Source organism: Penicillium hispanicum (genome assembly GCF_028827665.1).
Source record: "Penicillium hispanicum strain IBT 35686 chromosome Unknown utg000004l_segment0_segment0, whole genome shotgun sequence".
NCBI lineage: Eukaryota > Fungi > Ascomycota > Eurotiomycetes > Eurotiales > Aspergillaceae > Penicillium > Penicillium hispanicum.
Window position 1 is genome coordinate 4,370,699 of NW_026623196.1, and position 18,849 is coordinate 4,389,547.

General features: G+C 50.9%; 5 protein-coding genes across 5 annotated transcripts; 2 read left to right on the top strand and 3 right to left on the bottom strand.

Moving 5' to 3' along the window:
- Positions 1-789: 789 nt before the first annotated feature.
- Positions 790-6,957, bottom strand: N7459_005387 (uncharacterized protein; the record flags this gene model as incomplete). Its single annotated transcript, XM_056944571.1, has 14 exons — positions 790-1,635; positions 1,694-2,331; positions 2,383-2,523; positions 2,575-3,098; positions 3,149-3,395; positions 3,467-3,508; positions 3,561-3,688; positions 3,738-3,971; positions 4,026-5,004; positions 5,058-5,229; positions 5,284-5,986; positions 6,046-6,221; positions 6,380-6,641; positions 6,776-6,957. 14 exons carry the CDS (start codon positions 6,955-6,957, stop codon positions 790-792), a joined length of 5,274 nt encoding a protein of 1,757 aa, XP_056801454.1.
- A 2,979-nt stretch (positions 6,958-9,936) lies between these two features.
- N7459_005388 (cyclase) lies at positions 9,937-11,163 on the bottom strand (the record flags this gene model as incomplete). The annotated part of the gene is made up of 5 exons (XM_056944572.1): positions 9,937-10,502; positions 10,554-10,661; positions 10,718-10,760; positions 10,816-10,927; positions 10,979-11,163. The coding sequence occupies 5 exons, from the start codon at positions 11,161-11,163 to the stop codon at positions 9,937-9,939; spliced, it is 1,014 nt and encodes a 337-aa protein (XP_056801455.1).
- Positions 11,164-12,758: 1,595 nt separating this feature from the next.
- On the top strand, positions 12,759-14,765 carry N7459_005389 (putative protein kinase; the record flags this gene model as incomplete). Its single annotated transcript, XM_056944573.1, has 2 exons — positions 12,759-14,163; positions 14,218-14,765. The coding sequence occupies 2 exons, from the start codon at positions 12,759-12,761 to the stop codon at positions 14,763-14,765; spliced, it is 1,953 nt and encodes a 650-aa protein (XP_056801456.1).
- A 559-nt stretch (positions 14,766-15,324) lies between these two features.
- N7459_005390 (uncharacterized protein) lies at positions 15,325-15,682 on the top strand (the record flags this gene model as incomplete). Its single annotated transcript, XM_056944574.1, has 2 exons — positions 15,325-15,469; positions 15,531-15,682. The coding sequence occupies 2 exons, from the start codon at positions 15,325-15,327 to the stop codon at positions 15,680-15,682; spliced, it is 297 nt and encodes a 98-aa protein (XP_056801457.1).
- A 2,036-nt stretch (positions 15,683-17,718) lies between these two features.
- N7459_005391 (lysophosphatidic acid acyltransferase LOA1) lies at positions 17,719-18,489 on the bottom strand (the record flags this gene model as incomplete). The annotated part of the gene is made up of 1 exon (XM_056944575.1): positions 17,719-18,489. One exon carries the CDS (start codon positions 18,487-18,489, stop codon positions 17,719-17,721), a length of 771 nt encoding a protein of 256 aa, XP_056801458.1.
- Between the last annotated feature and the right edge of the window lie 360 nt (positions 18,490-18,849).

Below are 18,849 nucleotides of genomic sequence, written 5' to 3' on the forward strand. Positions count from 1 at the left end.
TCGTTTCTGTCTTTTTGTGGGCCTTTGATTCTGCTGGCTGTGGTCAGAAGATGTCTCCTGGTTTTCTTCGGAACGATGAGTGTATCTCTGGATCTTGCCTCCTCTCAGCCGTCGAAGTAGAATGTAATCAGGCTCCTGCGATCTTGGCCTGGGGCGCTTTCGCTTTGGCCGTCTCCAGCCAGTACGAGTGTATCGAGTCGGTAGAGCATCCATCTCATGGCCCCCCAACTCGACATCCAGACGGGAGCGTCGCCGATCTCGATTGACTCGAGCGTGAGCCTGGTCAATCAGGATGCCCATATTGACATGTCTTTGATACCAGCAATAACCCAGCCATCCGATCACCACCACCACCAGCAAGATACCGATTAGGAGGGCAATAACCACATTGCCTTCCATTGTGATGGAGAATTATGGTAGACTACCTCCAGAACAGGTTGAGAAAGGGCGATGGAGGCTGGAACAATTTCAAAATCTCCACCCGATGCTGGATGTTGCCCAGGGGGACCGAGCCTGGCAGCCGTTGCAAGTCAGAACACAAGGACACTATGGAGCGTCGCTCAGGATCACGGCAACAATATCCGGTTGGATGGAGAAGACTCGGGTCAGGCGGTATTGTGCTCGAAATGTAAAGCAAACAGCCTGTAGTAGAGGGGATGGGAGAACACGCAGGAGTGTGAAGGGACGTGACAAGCTCAACAAAGGCAGGGGAAACAATGACAGGTGCACACTTCGCCGACTAAGCGGCACTCAACAACAATGCGCTTTGATTGTCTACAAGGATTTTATCTATAGCTGGCTCGCCTTGGGAACGTTCCCGCCCAACCCTGACTCGACCCTGAACAGCAATTCATCATGAACAGCCGCGTTTCGGCCCGCCTTCAAAAATGCCTCGAGTTGATACCGCAGTGCAGATTGTTCAACTCTCATGGATTCCGGTGCAGCGAAACCCTCGGAAATTAGAACCGCAGTGATGCTGATGATTCGAACTGCTAGTGTAAAAGACTCGGGCTTCGAAATCCAACCAAGTAGTCCATCTTTCCCGCTGTCACGGCTGATATAGCTTGAGATATGCTGCAATCCTTGGAAGACCCAATCGGCCATTTCACGAACATCTTTGTCGGGCAAGGCGTCCTTCTTCAATCGGAGGATACTCTGGGACCATACATCCACTTCGCGCACTTCATCAATGAACAAGTTCTGCTTCTCTTCGACGAATAGAACGGTGCTCTCCTGGGAGTATTGATCAACAAGGAGCGATACTGGCACAAGGGCTGTCCTGTCATAGGAGCCGCTGAGCCGGTTCTCCTGTCCAGTGAGGTACTTGACAAGTCGGCGAGTAAAATAGACCGAGTCTGAGTAGTGTTCGCTGATAAAGCGGGAAAGAAGCGCACTGGCGTTCAATGGTCCAAGGGCAACGGCAGCATTGGGTGAAACAGAGGAGTATGAAAGCACCCATGAGGCAGTCGACGCAGCAATGTCTCGCACCTCTTCATCGTCATCATTGAGCATATCGTACAAGGCCAGATATAGCTCCAACAGCAGGGGGTCTACCCGAGGCGAGCATCTATTTGGACGCAGACCTCGTGCGAAGCTCTGCAGGGATGATACAGCAGCATAGCGGGTTGTAAACTCCTATTTTGAACTATCAGTGGAATGATTCATCCAGCGGGACTATAGTGAAAGCACTCACGGTTTCTTCTTCAAGCGCAGATCGTAGCTTCACAGCCCAGCTCTGAATATCGGATGAAAACAATGAAAGAGGTCGCTGTCCAATTTCAGATACCTGGATAGCAAGGAGGCATCCCTGAAGACGAAGGGCCGCATTTGTCGCTGGCCTGTTCCAAACTTGGATCTGGGAACCTGGTCGAAGGCTCTTCGTGAGGCCCTCAACTGGAAGAGCGGCAGTTGAAACGGTATCAGTTTGTTGCTTTGACAACAACCCCTCCAGAATGGATGCCAAATTGCAGGTCGCTGTTGCTTTGACACCCCCTGGAAGATTACTGACAATGGCTGACGAGAACATGCGGACTAAAGGTATCGTGTACTTGTCATTTTCGCTCAGGTTCTCTTGAAGTTGTTCGGAGAGCCATATTCCAGCATCGGTATCGAACTGTGATACTGCATGGTAGAAATCTGGAATACCATCCCATTGTTGCCTGACGAACATTCTGAGTATAGTGCACCAAGCAACAGCTCTTCTCATAAGAGATGAAGCTCGAGTACTGCTGGCGAGGTTCCATCCTGGTGCGGAGCCATCAAAAACATCGTACAGAATACCATCAAGATCAAGTTGCTTCGCAATATCGTCGATTATCGGTGTAACTCGTTCTGGGACAGGGTTAGTATCATTCGAAATAGAATGCAAATGATGAGACGTACCTTCAACGTTCGCTTTAATACTGCGCTCCAAGCAGTCACTCAAAATCTCAATGAGCGTATTCACAACATAGGGAGATCTGGCCACCTCAAAGAACTCCACAAGAGCGTGGGTAATGGCCGCTAAAACATCGTCGATATGGGCTAACAGAATCAGCAAAATTGGACGCAAGAAAGAAAGTAAGTAATACATACATGTCCAGAAAACGTCCGTAGTAGCTGCGAATCGACGCAGGGAGTATCGGACACAGAGAGCGATCCCGTGAATGTAATTCTCCCCAGATTCTTCTTCCTTGAGATGGGACACGATATCGTGCACATCGTTCAGAATGCCGATACGGGTCAAAAGCGACGCATACACACGAGCAGCATGTTCTCTGATACCCCAGACGGGACTTTTCAGGTGCCCCAAGACCAACTTACGTAGCATACAGTCTTGGTTGTCGTCAAATGTTGGTATCTTCTCCCCGACCAGCTCAAGCGCAGGAAAAATGCGCTCAGTGATAATTTCGGTGCCCTCATGGGCAGCTACTTCATTCGTGGGCGCAAGGAGTTCTGAGAGCAGGTCCAACAGTCCAGGATATTTGGGAAATGAGATTTTGGAACCGGGCTCAGCCCCGGAGATGCCACCAAAGCCTGCTCCAACACCAGGAAGCAAACGACACATCCTGGTCAATAGGGCGCGGAAGAGCATCAAACCAGAATTCCGGAGAGCCCAGCTAGAAAATTGTGAGACAAGATCATCAGATCTAGGGAATGATGAACGTACATAGGGGATCCCAGCCGCTCCGCAGATAGAGTAAGTGCGGACATGATGAAAGCCTCAGTATATGGACCGAGTTTGGTGTTTGTGAAAATATCTTTCAAGCAGTTCATGGAGTGAACTTGAGGCAGCTCGAGATATTGCTTCTTCTGGTCGTATTCCACGGAAAGTCGTGAAATGTCGTGAAGTTCGTTGATTGAATGCTTGAAGAAGGGTGTCCCAGGACTGGATGACAAGATTGCTGTAATCATGGCTGGTAACCCAGCAGATCTTCGAGTAAGCTTTGAGGCCGAATGAAAAATTGTCGTAATTGCCTCTCGATACCAGCGGCGTGGGAGTTCTTGTAGAGCTGGATCTTTGGAGTCGCTGCATCGTTGACAACACGTTGTAAATGTCTGAGAAACAGTAGAAAAGGCACCTCGGTGCCGCAGCTCAGCTAGTTGCGTGAAGCTAGTCTTCCCAATCTTTTCAAAGTCCGCCTGCTGTAATCCATTCCCACCGTTCGGTCCGTACGTGACATTGAACACTGTCCCATGAAGCAATAGACTTTGAACATTAGCATCGGAGGAATATTAGACCCTGGAATGCAGCGTACCTTGACTCTCGCAAAGCCCGCCAAGAATATGAGAGAACGTCTTTAGGTCCCACTGAGAGGTCTTCCGTAGGCTCATCCGAATGACCCTCTGGTGAGTCAATACAAAGCACAGGCTTCACCTCTTGCCAGACTTGGTCACAAATCGCAACTATCCGATTGTGGAAAGAACGCCATATCACAAATTCCGGCTCGGTGGAGATGTAGGAATAGAAATTTGGCGTCAAAACAATATATCTTTTAAGGAATTAGCACAATACTTCCGAAAAGAAAGAGAGAATACACGCCCACCTGAGTCCAGACATATATCCATGTAGAGGCGCCTCGCGCATGTTTGTGTTGAAAAGACCCTTCGGGGAAGATAGTCTCTCCTCCAATTTTGTCAAGATGTCATTAACCACAGATGACTTGGTAGCCCACCAATCAGAAATTGCTTTTGGTGAGTGATGGGGGAGAGCTGCGCAGAAAATAATGTGGTACAGACGAGCAACTGTGTCTGCGTGATCAGCCCGGCTAGTCTTGCTTGCAAGACTCTCAGCACGAGCAAGGGCACCGGTCAGTTGCAGACCAAGTGCTACACGTTGGTCGCCCTCGCCAAAGCCAGACGGGACAAGCGACCGAGGGAACATGTTTATTATCGAGAGCGCCGTTTGTCGCACTTCTTCGAACGGATCAACCAAAAGGTCAACAAGCAGCCGAAGGAGGCGTGAGTCAAAGACCTCCATGTGTAGCTTCCAGCGGACCTCCACTTCGGACTTGGCAGGTATGACATCTGCACGTGGATCAAGGCCCGAGATCAACAACAAGTTGAGCGCCTTGAGGGCGCTAATATGTCGCGGATACGAGGCTGTGACACATAGGTCATGCTGCAAGAAATCAATGTAGGATCTCAGAAAGGCCTTCATCGTAGCTTCATCGCGAATCGAAGGGGTAGATTGAACTCCAGTTGCCAGCTTTGTTTCATTCTGAGAATTTTGATCGACTAGGACACCACCTTTGAGACGAACAATGAGTCTTCGAGTAAGACTCATGATTTCGCCTCTGCTATAAGAGTCTGAATCGGCGTGCATGGGTGGCAGTCCACGAAGGATTGCACTTGTTGCAGCCGTTGTCAATGGCTTGATAGTCGAAAAGGCCGTGATTAACAATGAAAGAGCAGCTACTCGAATGTGAGGGTCACGGTGAAGCAGAAAGTTGCCGATCACATCACTCTTGAGCAAGATCTTGTGAGAGCCAGAGTCTGTGGTTTTTCCATCTTTCGAAGAGTCATCTGTGGTGGTCAGTGTTTGTTCCGTTGGTGATAATCTAATTTTCAATGCTTACAGTCTTCATGAACAAGATTGGCCTTCTTGCCCACTTCCAATGAAACAAACAGAAGCATATACTCAGACTGTTCGGCACCGGTCATATCACCCATCGCGAGACTTTTCAATGGTAGGCTTTCCATGAAAGCAATGAATCCAGAAGGGTCAGCTTTAAATAGCGGTGGTAATATCTGGACCGAAAGAAAATCAAGCAATTCCAGGTTCTTCAGAAGTATGTGTCTCACCGAAGAAACCCAGAGAGAAGATAGTAATGTGTCCGGGGATTGTGATTTCAGCTTGGAAAGAAAAGTCGCCATCACTAATCCGGATGTACCAGCCATAGCTCGATTGCTTGTTTGGCCCAAAAGGCCCAGGAAGAATACCCTGGCAGCAAGCTCTTCAGACGGATAATCATGCATGATAGCGGCATCCGGGCAAGGGATGCCCGGGTATAGAACTTGACGATCTCTTTCAAATACTGGAATCCATCTTAGCCTATTCTCTGCAAGCCATTTGCGAGCCAGAGAAATGAGATTGCGTGGCAGGATGGCACTCTTGCGAATGAATAGTTCTAGACAAACTAGAGATCCCTTCAGGCGAGAGCGGGGCTCGCCAAGGATAATGGTAGGGAGTATTTCCTTCATTACTGCTGCCTGGGCCAACTCTTTCGTGGGTTGCTCATGATATTTGGCCAAAATGGTCGCCAGCGAGCCGAGCAGTTGCTTCAATGGCTTCGGCTTGACGTCTTCATACCGAGTCATGAAGACGTCAAAGAGGGCTAGCCATGGCGTTGAAGATCGACTCAGTTGCTTTGTGGCTAGATTTTCCGAGTTTACTGCTGCATCGATAAAAGCAGAAACCGCATTACAGGCAGCTGCTGTGTGTTGATGAGAGAGACCTGGTGACGACACCGTCTTGAGTAAAGACTGCCAGACTCGATCCACCTTTCTGTTCGAGAAGTATTAGCATGGCGATAAATGCGCAGCTATTCAAGAGAAAATACGAACTCTTTTTCAGTGCATGTGAGGGCGAATTGGACCAATGGACCTTTGGCAATCTCTTTCAAGGTACTTTCAGGAACGAATTGTATATTCAGCGCAATCTCCGCCAATCTGGCCGGGATGGCGTCCGAGGGACCGCGAGATAAATCCGTCGCCATGTCCAGAAGAGTCCCAAACTTCCCCTAGTGGATTGTAGCAGTTGGATGGATGACTCCAAACGAAACATCGAGTTTGCCGTCCGCTCCCCGCTATAGCCTGAGGCACCAACGGGCTGTAAAAAGTGGGATTCTCGATCGGGACTAGTGCCGGTGCAATGATTCTCCGCTCACGCTCCAGTCACGGGACCGAAGTTTTTGCTGGCGCCGCCGGTGGAGCTGTGATCAAGGGACGTCGTCTTCTCTTCCTTTCGTCGGTGTACTGTATTAATCTTATCTTCTCCCCTGCCTCCCATCCTTCCTCCTCCTTCATAATGCCCATCTGGGACTCCATCAGCGGCCGCAAACAAGGCGAGACCCAGGCCTACGACGCCTCGACCGCGCCAGATGCCACTTCCTTCCTCTCCGAAGTCGCCATTCCCGATCCCAGCAGACTCCATCCCCTCGCTGGCCTGAACCAAGATACTCTCGATTATTTAACTCTCGAAGACTCCGCTCTGGATGAACTTCCCGGCTCCCGATCAGTCTTGCCGTCCCGTGGCTGGTCTGATGATCTCTGCTACGGCGCCGGCACCACATACCTGGTAGCTCTGACCTTGGGAGGCGCATGGGGTCTGGCGGAGGGACTGAACAAGACACCGGCTACTGCGCCGCCCAAGATTCGACTGAACGGTGTGCTGAACTCAGTTACCCGGCGCGGTCCGTTCCTAGGCAACTCCGCTGGTGTGGTCGCTATGGTATACAACGGATTCAACTCGGCCATTGGATATGCACGTGGCAAGCATGATGCCACCAACAGTGTTGTGGCTGGTGCTTTGAGTGGAATGCTTTTCAAGAGTACACGTGGTGTCAAGCCAATGATGATTTCTGGTGGCATCGTGGCTTCCGTCGCTGGCGCATGGGCTGTATGTATATTGGGCTTCAATGGTGTCGGGATCTTCTTTTCATTAACCTCTGAACTGCAGGTCACGCGAAAGGCCTTTTTGTAAACTGGCTGATGTAACCGATCTCGTCCCGTCATCTTTTTCTTCTCTCCGATGTGACCCGAATTCTCATACCCCCTCGGTCTCTTCGCAACGACACACGCGGTGAATCGTCGGCATCACCGCATTCTGCCTCTCCATCGGCAATGTATTACAACCGCATTTCTCTATCCTTTCTCCTTGCGGATCTCTTCACTCCGGCGCTCAAAGCATCCATGTTTCGCATTTTTGCGTGGGTTGGGAATGGGGTGTGCACTTTGGGTTTGTACTATTTATTCTTTCCAGTCTGTGTACATAGAAAGATCGCTTCTGTTCTCGATGGATTTCCACTGCCCCGTAACAGCACTTTCGTACCTGGGGTCCGGCGACGACCCGGCTGGAAAGGGGTATCGATCGTTGGCCCATGTCAATCGTCACCGCGTCCCCTATTCGTCCGCTTCGCTAGTCCCTGCTGAACCACAGTGGCCCATTGCTCGAGTGGCTGGTGGTGCAGTGCAGATAAAATCCCTCTTACCCCGTCCCTTGACTCGGATTTTGTTACTTGTCATGTTTGATCAAGAGAAATCCTAGTACTCGTGATTGATATAGAGTTTTGTCTACTATTCTATGTCACATTACCCTTTACTAGACTTGTCGTGGAAATGTCTTTATACTATTCTCTCTAACAAAACCAGACTCCGGACGGACCCACTCCATGAGTTGGAGGACAGTTGCCTCGGAACATTTTTCTATGCGGGCTATTCTTGGCTCAGGTCTTTGCTTGTAATTATTACAGGGGTGAGCTAGCACCCCAGTCTGTGACAAATGGGCTTAAACCCCATTTTGATAGGATATCGAGGCTATCATATTCATCAATGTTTCCGAAAAGACATCCTACGGTACAGATAGTCAATATGCCGTGCAAATATGGGATACATGTGTTTTAGGGTATACCTAAGTCATACCACTGCGTTTAAGCCAGATATTATGCCACCCAGTTGAAAATATCAGATTCTAGGAAGTAGAAAGAGCACGAATGTTGCACTAGAAGGTTATGGATCCACCGCAGTGCTATAGATTTATGCTATAGATTTACTCATGCTGGTGACCTGGAATGACTCTAGACTAGCGACGACTCGTTGATCAATTATACTACATTAGTTTCAGAGAAAGCGGGTAGTCCAAGACTTGGACCGACAAGGTGAGCAGGATGAAAGTAGCCCAGAATTGAGAGTCTGCCTTTCCAGGCGGATGTTGCCCTTCGCTCTGTATTTAAGACATGTCGCCAGCATCGAGATCCTCATAGGCGCCTAGTCGCTTGGGATGTACAGCCCATGATTGGAGCTGTCTCTAGTTAGTTGGGGGCTCCATGACGACGTAGCTTGGGCCTCTGAACCTTCAGCCCCAATGAGACGGGTAAGAGGTCACCGGGAGGTGGGAATCTCCAAACTATTAATGAATGAGAATTTTAAATTTAGAAAACCTTGGAATTATAAAATCTCTGTCTGTAGAAAACAACGTGACCTGGCAACTTCGTTCAACCTGGCTGAGTATTTGATCAAGGCCTCCGAGCCTGGCGAGGTCTAGTGCAACACGAATGCCAACGCCACCGCGACAGCGACGGTCATTGCCAACGGTACTGGTATTATGAAACTGGATTCCTCGAGTGCTCTCTCGGACTCGAATTCTTCCGCTACTTCGAGCAGCGCGACTTCCAATGCGAGCTCGACCTCGAACGCGGCTGCCGGCATCGTGCCTCGTAATCCTCTTTCAAAGCCTGCAATAGATGCGGTTGGGCTCTTACTAGATGGATACACTATTGAGTACTTGAAGACTAAGCAGGGGATGAAATGGCCCGGAATATATACTCAAAGCCGGGAGGAGCTGCTCTCAATTCAAGGATTGGTGAGGCTTCGGGATCATGAGATCCGTGGGAGACACTTGCCTGACTGGTGACTTCAAGTAGTAGCTGGATTGGTTTATTTCGTTGTCTTCGCTTCTTTCATATTCTATTCAGCCGTCCATTGGAAATGCAGGTTATGTGTAAGTGGCTGTCAGTTGCGAGTCAAGATGACTTTGTAAGGTCTCTACGCCGGGAGTTCCGGTCATATGAAGAAGAGTGACGGTCGGATCAATGAAGGATCAAGTGTTTAGTCTCAAACGCCACAGTTGTGCGATGACTTGTCTGCTGCCTCCATGACGGCGCTCGTGACGGGATGGGATGGCTACTCGGCAGCGCCAGTCAGGGGTTTTCTCGGTATTCTCTGCATCTGCTTTTGTATCTGAAGGTCCCAGCGCCATGGAGGATCGACTTTCACATTGTGTGCAGTTACGAGAATGTCGGGACGGAGGAGACGCCAAAGGCTCGGTCTAGAGCTCTCGCCCGGTAGACGTATCAGCAAGTAGCCGTGAAGACAGCATTGACAGCCTGGATGAGTTCGTTCCCACTGAAAATATTTCCAGAATCTCGGGACTCCCAGGCAGGATCATTGTCCGTCACTGGCTTCTTCCGATGCGGCACTCCACGCTGATGATCGTATGTTTCAATAGATGATTCAATCCGAACTGGCCAGTGCTATATCCAATGAGAGACCTCAACTCTCTGGCAGTTCCAAGGAATTTGCTCCTAGACGGTATCATGGAAAATACAAGGTAGCTTGTTCTGTAAATGGAGAAGTTCCGTTCCAAACCGTAGGTTTAGAACTATCACATAATTATTCACGTGAGGTTCATCATGAATGCTGTTGTTCGAAGGCTCGCATTATCATCTGACCGCCTGGTCAGAGAAGGGCCAAGGCGTTTGGTGGACTCCCCACGGCGCCAGAGAAATTTAGCGGCGACGAAGTGAGAAGAAAGGCGTATTGCCTCTTGGCCTTGCAATGGTCTGCCAGTGTCTTGAGATACCATAGCTCACCCAGTGGAAGGCCAAACAGACACAGACACCACTGATGCAGGACCAGATGTGCGGGTGGTTGCTCTTGGTCATCAACCATGGAAGGCATAGCTTCCACAGAGAGATTGTCGCTTACCACCGCCGCAAAGTGGTTGTTCCATAGCCATCGAGCCATCTCTTCAGTGCCTTCCAGACCGCACACGCTCTGGCTCGCCAATGCGGCAGCTTGTTCTTCACCAGTCATGCGGCCTAATTCCTCTGTGACCCCGAATCGGACAACCAGAATGTCCCCCGTCTTGAAGCTCACTCCCTGATATGCAGCCACCTTCTCGATGTCGGATTTACCAATTCGGAAGCCCGAGAATGGGGCATATGTGATGCCAATCGCCTCGGCGTAAGACTTGAAGTCGATCAGAACTCCTCGTCCGGCGACGCAGCCACGATCGTGCCAATCTGGATTGTTTCAGTACTGTGGGACCGCTCCTGGAGCTCTTCTAGACTTACTGTCCAGTGTAGGAAGCTCCTGAGCTCCTTTGCTAGGCTGTTGCATTTTCTCAACTGTAGGCTTAAATCCATTGTATGCCATTCCAGTGGGAATGTGCAGGAAATGACCTGGTTTGAAATCAATACTGCTTTGACAATTGCTGCTTCGCCTCGGATCAACTTACATAGGCTATCCCACTGGCTGCTACCTTGGGTGTTGAATCCAATCTGACGGGAGTTAGCTCACTTTTTCGAGCACAGATGGATGCATGGATGTCGTTACTTCATCGTCGAAGCCATAGTGCAGATGTATTGCCGGATCTTCCAGTTCAAGAACTCGATGTGAAAGAATCTTGCGGAAAAAGCCGGGAATCTTAATGCTCTCCATTGGCCAACTGGATACTATCAGTGGAGTTTAGTGACAAGCATCCAGTTCCAAAACGCACTTAAGGGAGATCGACACGCCCTCGCGAACCTCCGCTGCCGCCGCCTTGACAACATCTGGGGTCAGCAGGTTGAGAGTCCCGAACACATCCTTCCGGCCATCCTTGTCAAAGATGCCCCACGCACAGCCCTGGGGCATCCCATCAACGGAAGGAAGGCTGTCGAAATCGGGCAATTGGAGAGGCATGACATGTGGTCTCCTTCTAGGGTTGCACGTCGTTCAACGGTCTGAGCAGCCTTCTCCGTCGATCTGTGCCATGCAGTCTGGAGGGTGCATTGAGGCCAGCTGGTGCTGACGTCGGAACAGGCTGTCCACCACGAGCGCAGTATCCGCAACTAGAACGCTTCGGGCATGTGGATCAGACCCTCGTGATCGCATTTGTGGATTTCGGGATGGCACGAGACGTTCCCCCACCGCGTTATGAAGCCGCGAATCGTTCGCAGCTTTGTTCGCTCCGTGTTTGTGGGAGAGACCGAAAGAGAAAGAAGATGAGTTGATTGGGAGGCGAAGATGGGATCGGGAGAAGTGAGAGAAAGCTCAGTGGAGCAGGTGACCACAAAGGCGGGATCTACAATCGACTAATGGACTTGTAATGGGGGAGGTGTGATGCGATTACATCCATTTGAATCACTAGGCACCATTCAACCTTGGAAGTCTTCTGGCCAGGCATAAAATCCTGAACAGCTGTATGAGCGGTTTTGTGTTTCTTCTGGCACTTCTTATGTCTCTGGGTCCTTGCGCTAGTTTGCGCTAGGATCTAAAATTCGCCAAAGCAGCTGCGCCAATGCTGCCACAACCTTGGAAATAGCACAATGTTGCAGCCAGACAAGCAATGATAACAGCGATGATCAATCCTTGCCCTAAATTCTGAGCAAGGTATACGGGGAGTTGGCGAGACAGTTGTGCTTGAGAACCGATTCTAGCGGGATCCTGTGGGGATGTGTATATATATGTATGTATCCATCTGAGGAATCCAGGCATTCAATTAGAGATTGACCCAAGATATCCATGCGTATACCGGAGATATGGTAGTTTTCAGGGTGCGAGAGTGAGGGGATGTTTTGGTTGGGCCCTGCGTCTGGTGGGACCCGGTGAGCGCGCTGCCTTGTTTACACGGTGAGTCATGCCAATGAGAGCGTTGAGTCGATAGGCCTCGCGACCGCTGTATTAAGAGGTATTCATTCCTGTCATCTTACTAGATTCTCTCGGAGAGTTGAGTTTGGGGATTGGTCTAACCTGTACATAGGCACCTCCATAGTTATCTTCGCACGGAAACCCTAAGCCGCCTAAATATAGATCTGACGCCTCACATCCCGCCTCTTCACAGAGGTATTATTCGCTGCCCTCCATACCGAATACCTCGAGTCATTCTTGACCCCAGAGTAATAGTTAACTAGTTGATTACTCGAGTGATAACCAGTTAGTTAATTAGTAACTAAATACCAAACCGGTGACTTCATACTTCCGCAAGCGGGGCCCCGTCAGCTGACCTGGATCGTGACTGGTTTTGCGTTTTCGGTTTTCGTTTTTCTTCACTTTTTGCTTTTTGCCTTCGCTCCGTCTGCGCTGCTGCGCTGTTGCGCTTCGCTTCTCCCTTCGTTCTTGCCCTCCCTCCTCGCCCTCTTGCATGCCCTTGCGACGTTAGTCCGCTGGCCCTCAACGGGTCTTCTTCTCGCCCCCCTCCCCACACTAAAGCCCATTTGGGTCTGGAGGCTGAGACAAGTACCTTATCGCTGGGTGCTGTGATCACCGGCATTCCCCCCGTTTGCGACGCCCCTTCGATGGTTGCCACCGAGTCCGGACCGACCGAGAGGTCAGGCCTCACAACCGCTCTGCACAGCCAGGATGCCGCTGCTGCATCCGACCATGGCGATGTCCCAGACACGCCTGCCGCCATGCTAAACTCGCCGCCCATGCCCTCGATGCCCTCGCCACTGCCGTCGCTCCAGATTCGCACCGACTTGCCTAGTGTCCGCCCAACCAGTGCGCATCGCGATTCCGACCCTCTAGCCTCCCTCAGCGTCTCGTCCGGTAGCCTCCCCCGGCGGACCCCGAGTTTGCGCGCCCTCATCGCCCCGCCCATCTCGAGTGCCGGCTCCTTGTCCCCGGCCTCGATTATGTCCTCGCCACAGTTGAATGCCATGGGTGACATCACCCCGCTGCCCTCCCCGATCGGTGGGGCATCGCCCTGGCGTCGAGGGGAATTGCCATCACTGCCATCCTTGTCCCGCACCTCGTCCACGGCGTCACGAAGCGGATCCAGTCTGCGATTGAGCGACTCGTCGCAGATGCTCGGTCTCTCGGCAACCCGCTCGCGCGGTAAATCCTACACTGGGCTGGATGAACTGGGGGAAGAATCGCCAATCCCCAACCGGACCCGTCGCGATTCACCTTCCAAGCATGCCCGCAATCGCAGTCTAAGCGATTATGCGCCACCCGGTCGCATGTCCCTCCCTCGCCCCATCGCTGTTTCTGGAACGGGCCACAGCATTGCGCCCTCGTCAAGCACAGATTCCAAGTCCACCGGCCTCCATCGTGAACAGTACCTGGCCGTGCACCGAGGTATCGCCTTGCCGACCATTCGCCCTCCGAGCCCACCTCGCAGTAGTGGGAGTGGGTATGGAGACAGCGATTCTGAGCCCGTTATCCAGCACCCTGCGCCACTGTCTACCCCGGAGGAGATCTACTCAGTTCGCTCCGTTCGGACCAAGCAAGCCCGAGTGTACCGTAAGCTTCGCGTGCTGGGCCAAGGCACCTTCAGCCAAGTTAGCCTGGCGGCGCGCGTAGAACAGACTTCTCAGACCCCCCTCTCGCCCGTTGCCGATGGCCCCGCTGATGTTGCCTGGCCTGCCGTGACTCAGAAGCTGGTGGCAGTCAAGATCATTGAGCATGGGCCCGCCGGTGGTGCTGATGAGGAGCGACTGGAGGTTTCATTAAAACGCGAGGTCGACATCTTGAAATCCGTCAACCATCCCTCGTTGGTACAACTGAAGGCCTTTGGCAGCGACGAGAAGCGCGCGCTGCTCGTTCTCGATTATTGTCCCGGTGGAGATCTGTTTGAATTTGCGACGTCCGGCTCGCCACCCATGTCACCGAGCCTGATTCGACGCATCTTTGCCGAGTTGGTCAGTGCCGTGCGCTACTTGCATTCTTTCTACATCGTCCACCGGGACATTAAATTAGAGAGTGAGTACTGTGAGCACCATCTCAACCCGTCCGGCGACTAACATCGTCTCGCAGATGTCCTCCTCACGATGCCAGTTCATGCCATGGACGCTGTGTCAGACTGGCGCACCTATGATCGCGCGGTAGTCACCCTCAGTGATCTAGGGTTGTCTCGACGTATTCCAGAACCTCCGGAAAGCCCGCTACTGCAAACTCGCTGCGGTAGTGAGGATTATGCCGCCCCCGAGATCCTCATGGGCCAGCCCTACGATGGCCGTGCAACTGACGCCTGGGCACTTGGTGTTCTTCTATATGCCATCATGGAGAATCGCCTTCCATTCGATGTTCTTCCTGGCACCCGTGGAGACCCCGCGAAACTTCGAGCCCGAACGCCCCACCGCATCGCTCGCTGCGAATGGAGCTGGTATCGATATGCCAATGAAGATGAAGAGTGGGATCCCGAGAAGGGACAAGGACTGGATGGCGCCCGGGAGTGTGTGGAAGGCCTGTTGAAACGTAACACTAAGCGCAAACCCCTCGATGAGATCGCTACCCTACCCTGGGTGCAAGATGCCATTGATGTTCCTGGTGGGCTCAAACGAGGCGACAGAGAAGTGCCATGAGCAGGTCTCCCAGGCACTTTCTACCATCTAATTCTCTAATACTCTTGTCTTCTGACTGTTTCTCTTTCTCTTGCCTTTTTCCCCTGCGCCCTTGTTTGCCTACATACACCATCATTATCCTCTTCTTTTCTCTGTCTGCTTTATATCCCTCTTCCTTTCTTCTTACGAGGCATTGACCACCGAGATCTCCATGACTTGTGACTTCTTTTCTTTTTTATATTCGCGGCTAGACCAGCTAAAGTTATACCCATTTCTATCCCGCCACTGGAGGCAGGATCCGGAAAGATGAATTGAAACATGATCTGTTTGATTCAATTCGAGAACTCAACTGAATAAACCCTCAGCCGTTGTTTAGCCTCGGCTTTGGGACATGAACATGTATCGGATTGGCCTCTCCCGAGCAACACTCCTTTATTGTACTCAGGGTAGTCAGGGTTTCAAGCTCGGGCTAGCCAGGGCAAGGAAATGCGCTTCAATCAGCCTAGCCCAGCTTACAACGCGGATGTAGTATGTGGTAGCCCTAACATTCCCCGGGGTCCGGGCTCTAGGCAAGCGCGGAATGAGTGCGGAGGTTAGCAACTCTGACGCCCAGTGGAAATTCGGGCTGCTGATCCATCAGAGTAATCTCTCCTCTAGCGCCAACTACACCGAGCGTTCCCCCTTTGTTGAACTCGTGGAGAAGCACAATAGCATTGTCTGGAATGGTCATTACCACTCACTGCCTGGCTCACTACTACTATAACAACACCAACTTTACCCTCACAGGTGGCTCGGGGTACGCAGAGCCGGGTGACTACAATAGCAGTGTTGCCTGGGGTCCCTTTCCAAGCTCCTTGGTGCCAAATATTAGGGCGCTGGTAATGGTCAAGGATGATATGGAGCCTATCTACTCGTTCGATGTGAACGCTAAGAACTAAACTCATCCTTGTCCAGTGGGATGAGTGACAGTGTTTCCCTTTTTTTATATCCTTCAGATAGACAGTGTTTTCATTTCTACACTTTTATCTTTCAATATCTTTACAGATAGGCTAGAGTGGTTTTTTCTTTTTTCTTTTCGTGAGGCTAGACTAGCATTCCCTAAGCAATTTCGCACTATACGTACCGTGGACCATCATCGTGCCTCAGGTCTGACATAAAATAGATCTATTGGATAATGAACTTCTCTAAAAAAATATTTCTCAATTTTCTTCTTCTCGATATGTAGCTCCATCTTGATCCGAGTCCTCTGTATTGATCATTCCATGTGGGGATTTTCACTGCGCAGGTGTGGTGTACCAGCAGTCCCGAGCTTCCAAATATCTATTCCTCATTCTTCCCCTGCAAGGCAGCGACTCGGTCAATCTCCATCCTCTCATTGAGAACTAGCCACATCTCATAGAATAATGCCAAGGAGCATTCCGCACATAGTCCATCCTGCTCCTGGCGATCTTCGTCTGGAACCGACCGCGTCTCTATTGGAAAAGGGTCCATGTAGGGGCAGCATTCAAGCTGTTGGTGGATCGGTAGACCGACTTCCTTGCATTGCTCAAGGTGCCCGGGCCAGGTATGGTTGCAATGGTTGAATGTGATGAAGATTCGCCTACACATTTTGTTGGTTTTTCGGTCAGCTGCGGTGATAGTTTCGATAGGTCAGGTTGAATACTAATCAAATCCATTTTCATTGGGCCCAGTAGACTATATAGAGGGGCCCTTTGTCCATCATATTTCAGGGGGCTATTAGGAAACAATGCTCTGCTCTGGATCGTGTTTTGCTGGCTGCCTAGCCAAGCCTTTGTTCCTGTTTCATTATCATATTGGTCAAATGCCGCCATCTAGACTCTTGGGCAATTTTCTCTATGCCCCTGCATGGGTCAATAAGGGAAAAGTGATATTTGATCATGTCAAAGGCCAATGGCGCAGAATAAAGCGCCACCACACATATCGAAGCATGATTTACCAGGTAAATAATTGAAGGACACATTCATCTTCTACTATTTTGATTCACTTCCATTGCATTAATGGCCATGACAAAAAATACGTCAGTGAAAAGGCATTGAGGGCAGATTCTGTTGTTCTGTTTTGAAAGATCCCTTTGTTTTCAAGGGTATTGTGCTTCTACGCGTCTTTAAAGGCTCGACGGCATGCTCCAGTATTGTTATAGATGCATCCTCATCAGTCTGGTCTATCTCGAGGAAGTAATCCTATCTGCATGTAGTGTTCTCTGCCTGCGATTGGGATCGAAGTCTGAATAAATATTCTTCAACGGTATTATCAATTCAACAGACAAACCTGAGAGAACTTGTATTCAGTGGAGATTCATACTTCAATTTGATGCCAAAGCAGCATGAACCCCGCAGGCTTCCAAGCAGTTCCTCCCATGGTCACTCTGGATCTTTGCGTTGCCGTATACAACCCAGAAGGCAACTACCAGGAATATGTGTTGGACATGCTGGAGGATGCCACTGAGTACCATGGTGTAAGGGAGGTGTTGATGGCATGGCGAGACCGGATGATTTGAGATGTATATTGAGCTAGCGAGATTGTTAGTTCTTGCACAGTAGTCATCCATCTGTATCGCGAGCTTCCCGAATAGCATGTTTCAAGTTGAGAAATCTGTTGTTGTGGACACGTTTGGCACCTGTAAGCTTGGTTTGTTGTGAATTTCATCGAGGCCAGTCGCCCGATATTGAAATCATGCTATATTACCGTTTCCAGGGCCGTAAGGGAATCTAAACTCATATTAATAGACAGTTGGCTTGCAGCCAGGCCCTAGTACAAATGAATAGTTCGCAAAACAGCCAACGGGCGCAGCGCGAGAGACGTACGTAAGTCCGACTGGCCTATCGGTCCTTTTAGGCGCAGTCCACAGAGAAAAGATATAACTGAGAGGCTAGGGGTATCAGCTCTGGCGAAACATGTCCAATTCAACTTTCTATAAAACTGCGCTACTTAGGACAAACTGCCGTCGGGCCTGTCACCATGTCCGCCGAGTCTTGCTCCACATCCGAACAAACTCCCGCTTCTCCTTGACTCCGAGCCCAACCCGCTTGACCCGACCCAAGCGAGCCAGCGATTCACCAACCTGGTCCAGAAGCGCCTTTTCGCTTGCCGTCACCTCATCCTCATCGGGGCTCTGGGCCAGCGTATCGAGGTAGTTGGTGTGATAGGTGGACTTTCGGGTCGACGGAGCTGGGCGCTCGTCGACTTTGCCCCGAGTACCTAGGACATATTCGGCAATCCTTACGCGGATACAGTGTGTCGGTTTATTCAGAAGCGTCCAGAGGAAACTCAAATAGCTGCCCGGTAGCGGAGTAACCACGTCCACGGGTGTGTACCGCAAGCTGACAGGAAAGATCTTCGTCTTGGAAGGGACACCAAGCAAAGAGCGACTCAATGGCAAGACAGCTCGGCTGTTGGTCGTCGTACATTCCGGGAATAGCACAACGGGCCGGCTTGGATATCTTTCCAGCAGAATAGCTACGTCAACCAGCTGGGTGCCGGGTGCGGGTTGGGTGGACGGTTGCGTGAACGCCCGCAGAATAGCTTGAAGAAGGGAGATCCGTTCCACCTGCAGGGTGTTGGGGTAGGATGCAGTGAAGATCGGGTCGAAGATAGCGGCCAGGTACACAGCGTCGATGGGCGAGGTAAAAGAGGATGCAATGATGGAGCCAGGTTGAGGAAGGCGGGCTTGCTGCTGTTTGGAGAGAGATCTATGCCATCTTTTGTAAGCTTTGACTTGAGGCATGGTCAATGATGACCACACTGCCGTCAGCTTACCCTTTTCTCACCCCGTCCACTTGCAGGTCAATCCACCAAATACTGGGCACGCCCAAGATGCACCATAGTGCCGCTTTCTTGCCTAGCGACCCAATTGGGAGCCATTGGAGGATGGCAAAATAGGCTAATGTCACAAACAGAAATAGTGGGAGGCGGAAGCAGAAGAGAAAGACTCGGAGGGGAGCTTGCAGGCCAAGTGACTGGGAGGGAATGGGGAGGAAGGGCGCAATGCCGGAGCCTACGAAGCTGGTTAGCGAGCGCAGGGCAGAGGAGAACAATGTTGCGAAGGGATCAAAATGGGAAGCACATGCCTCGATCCCGAAACTGG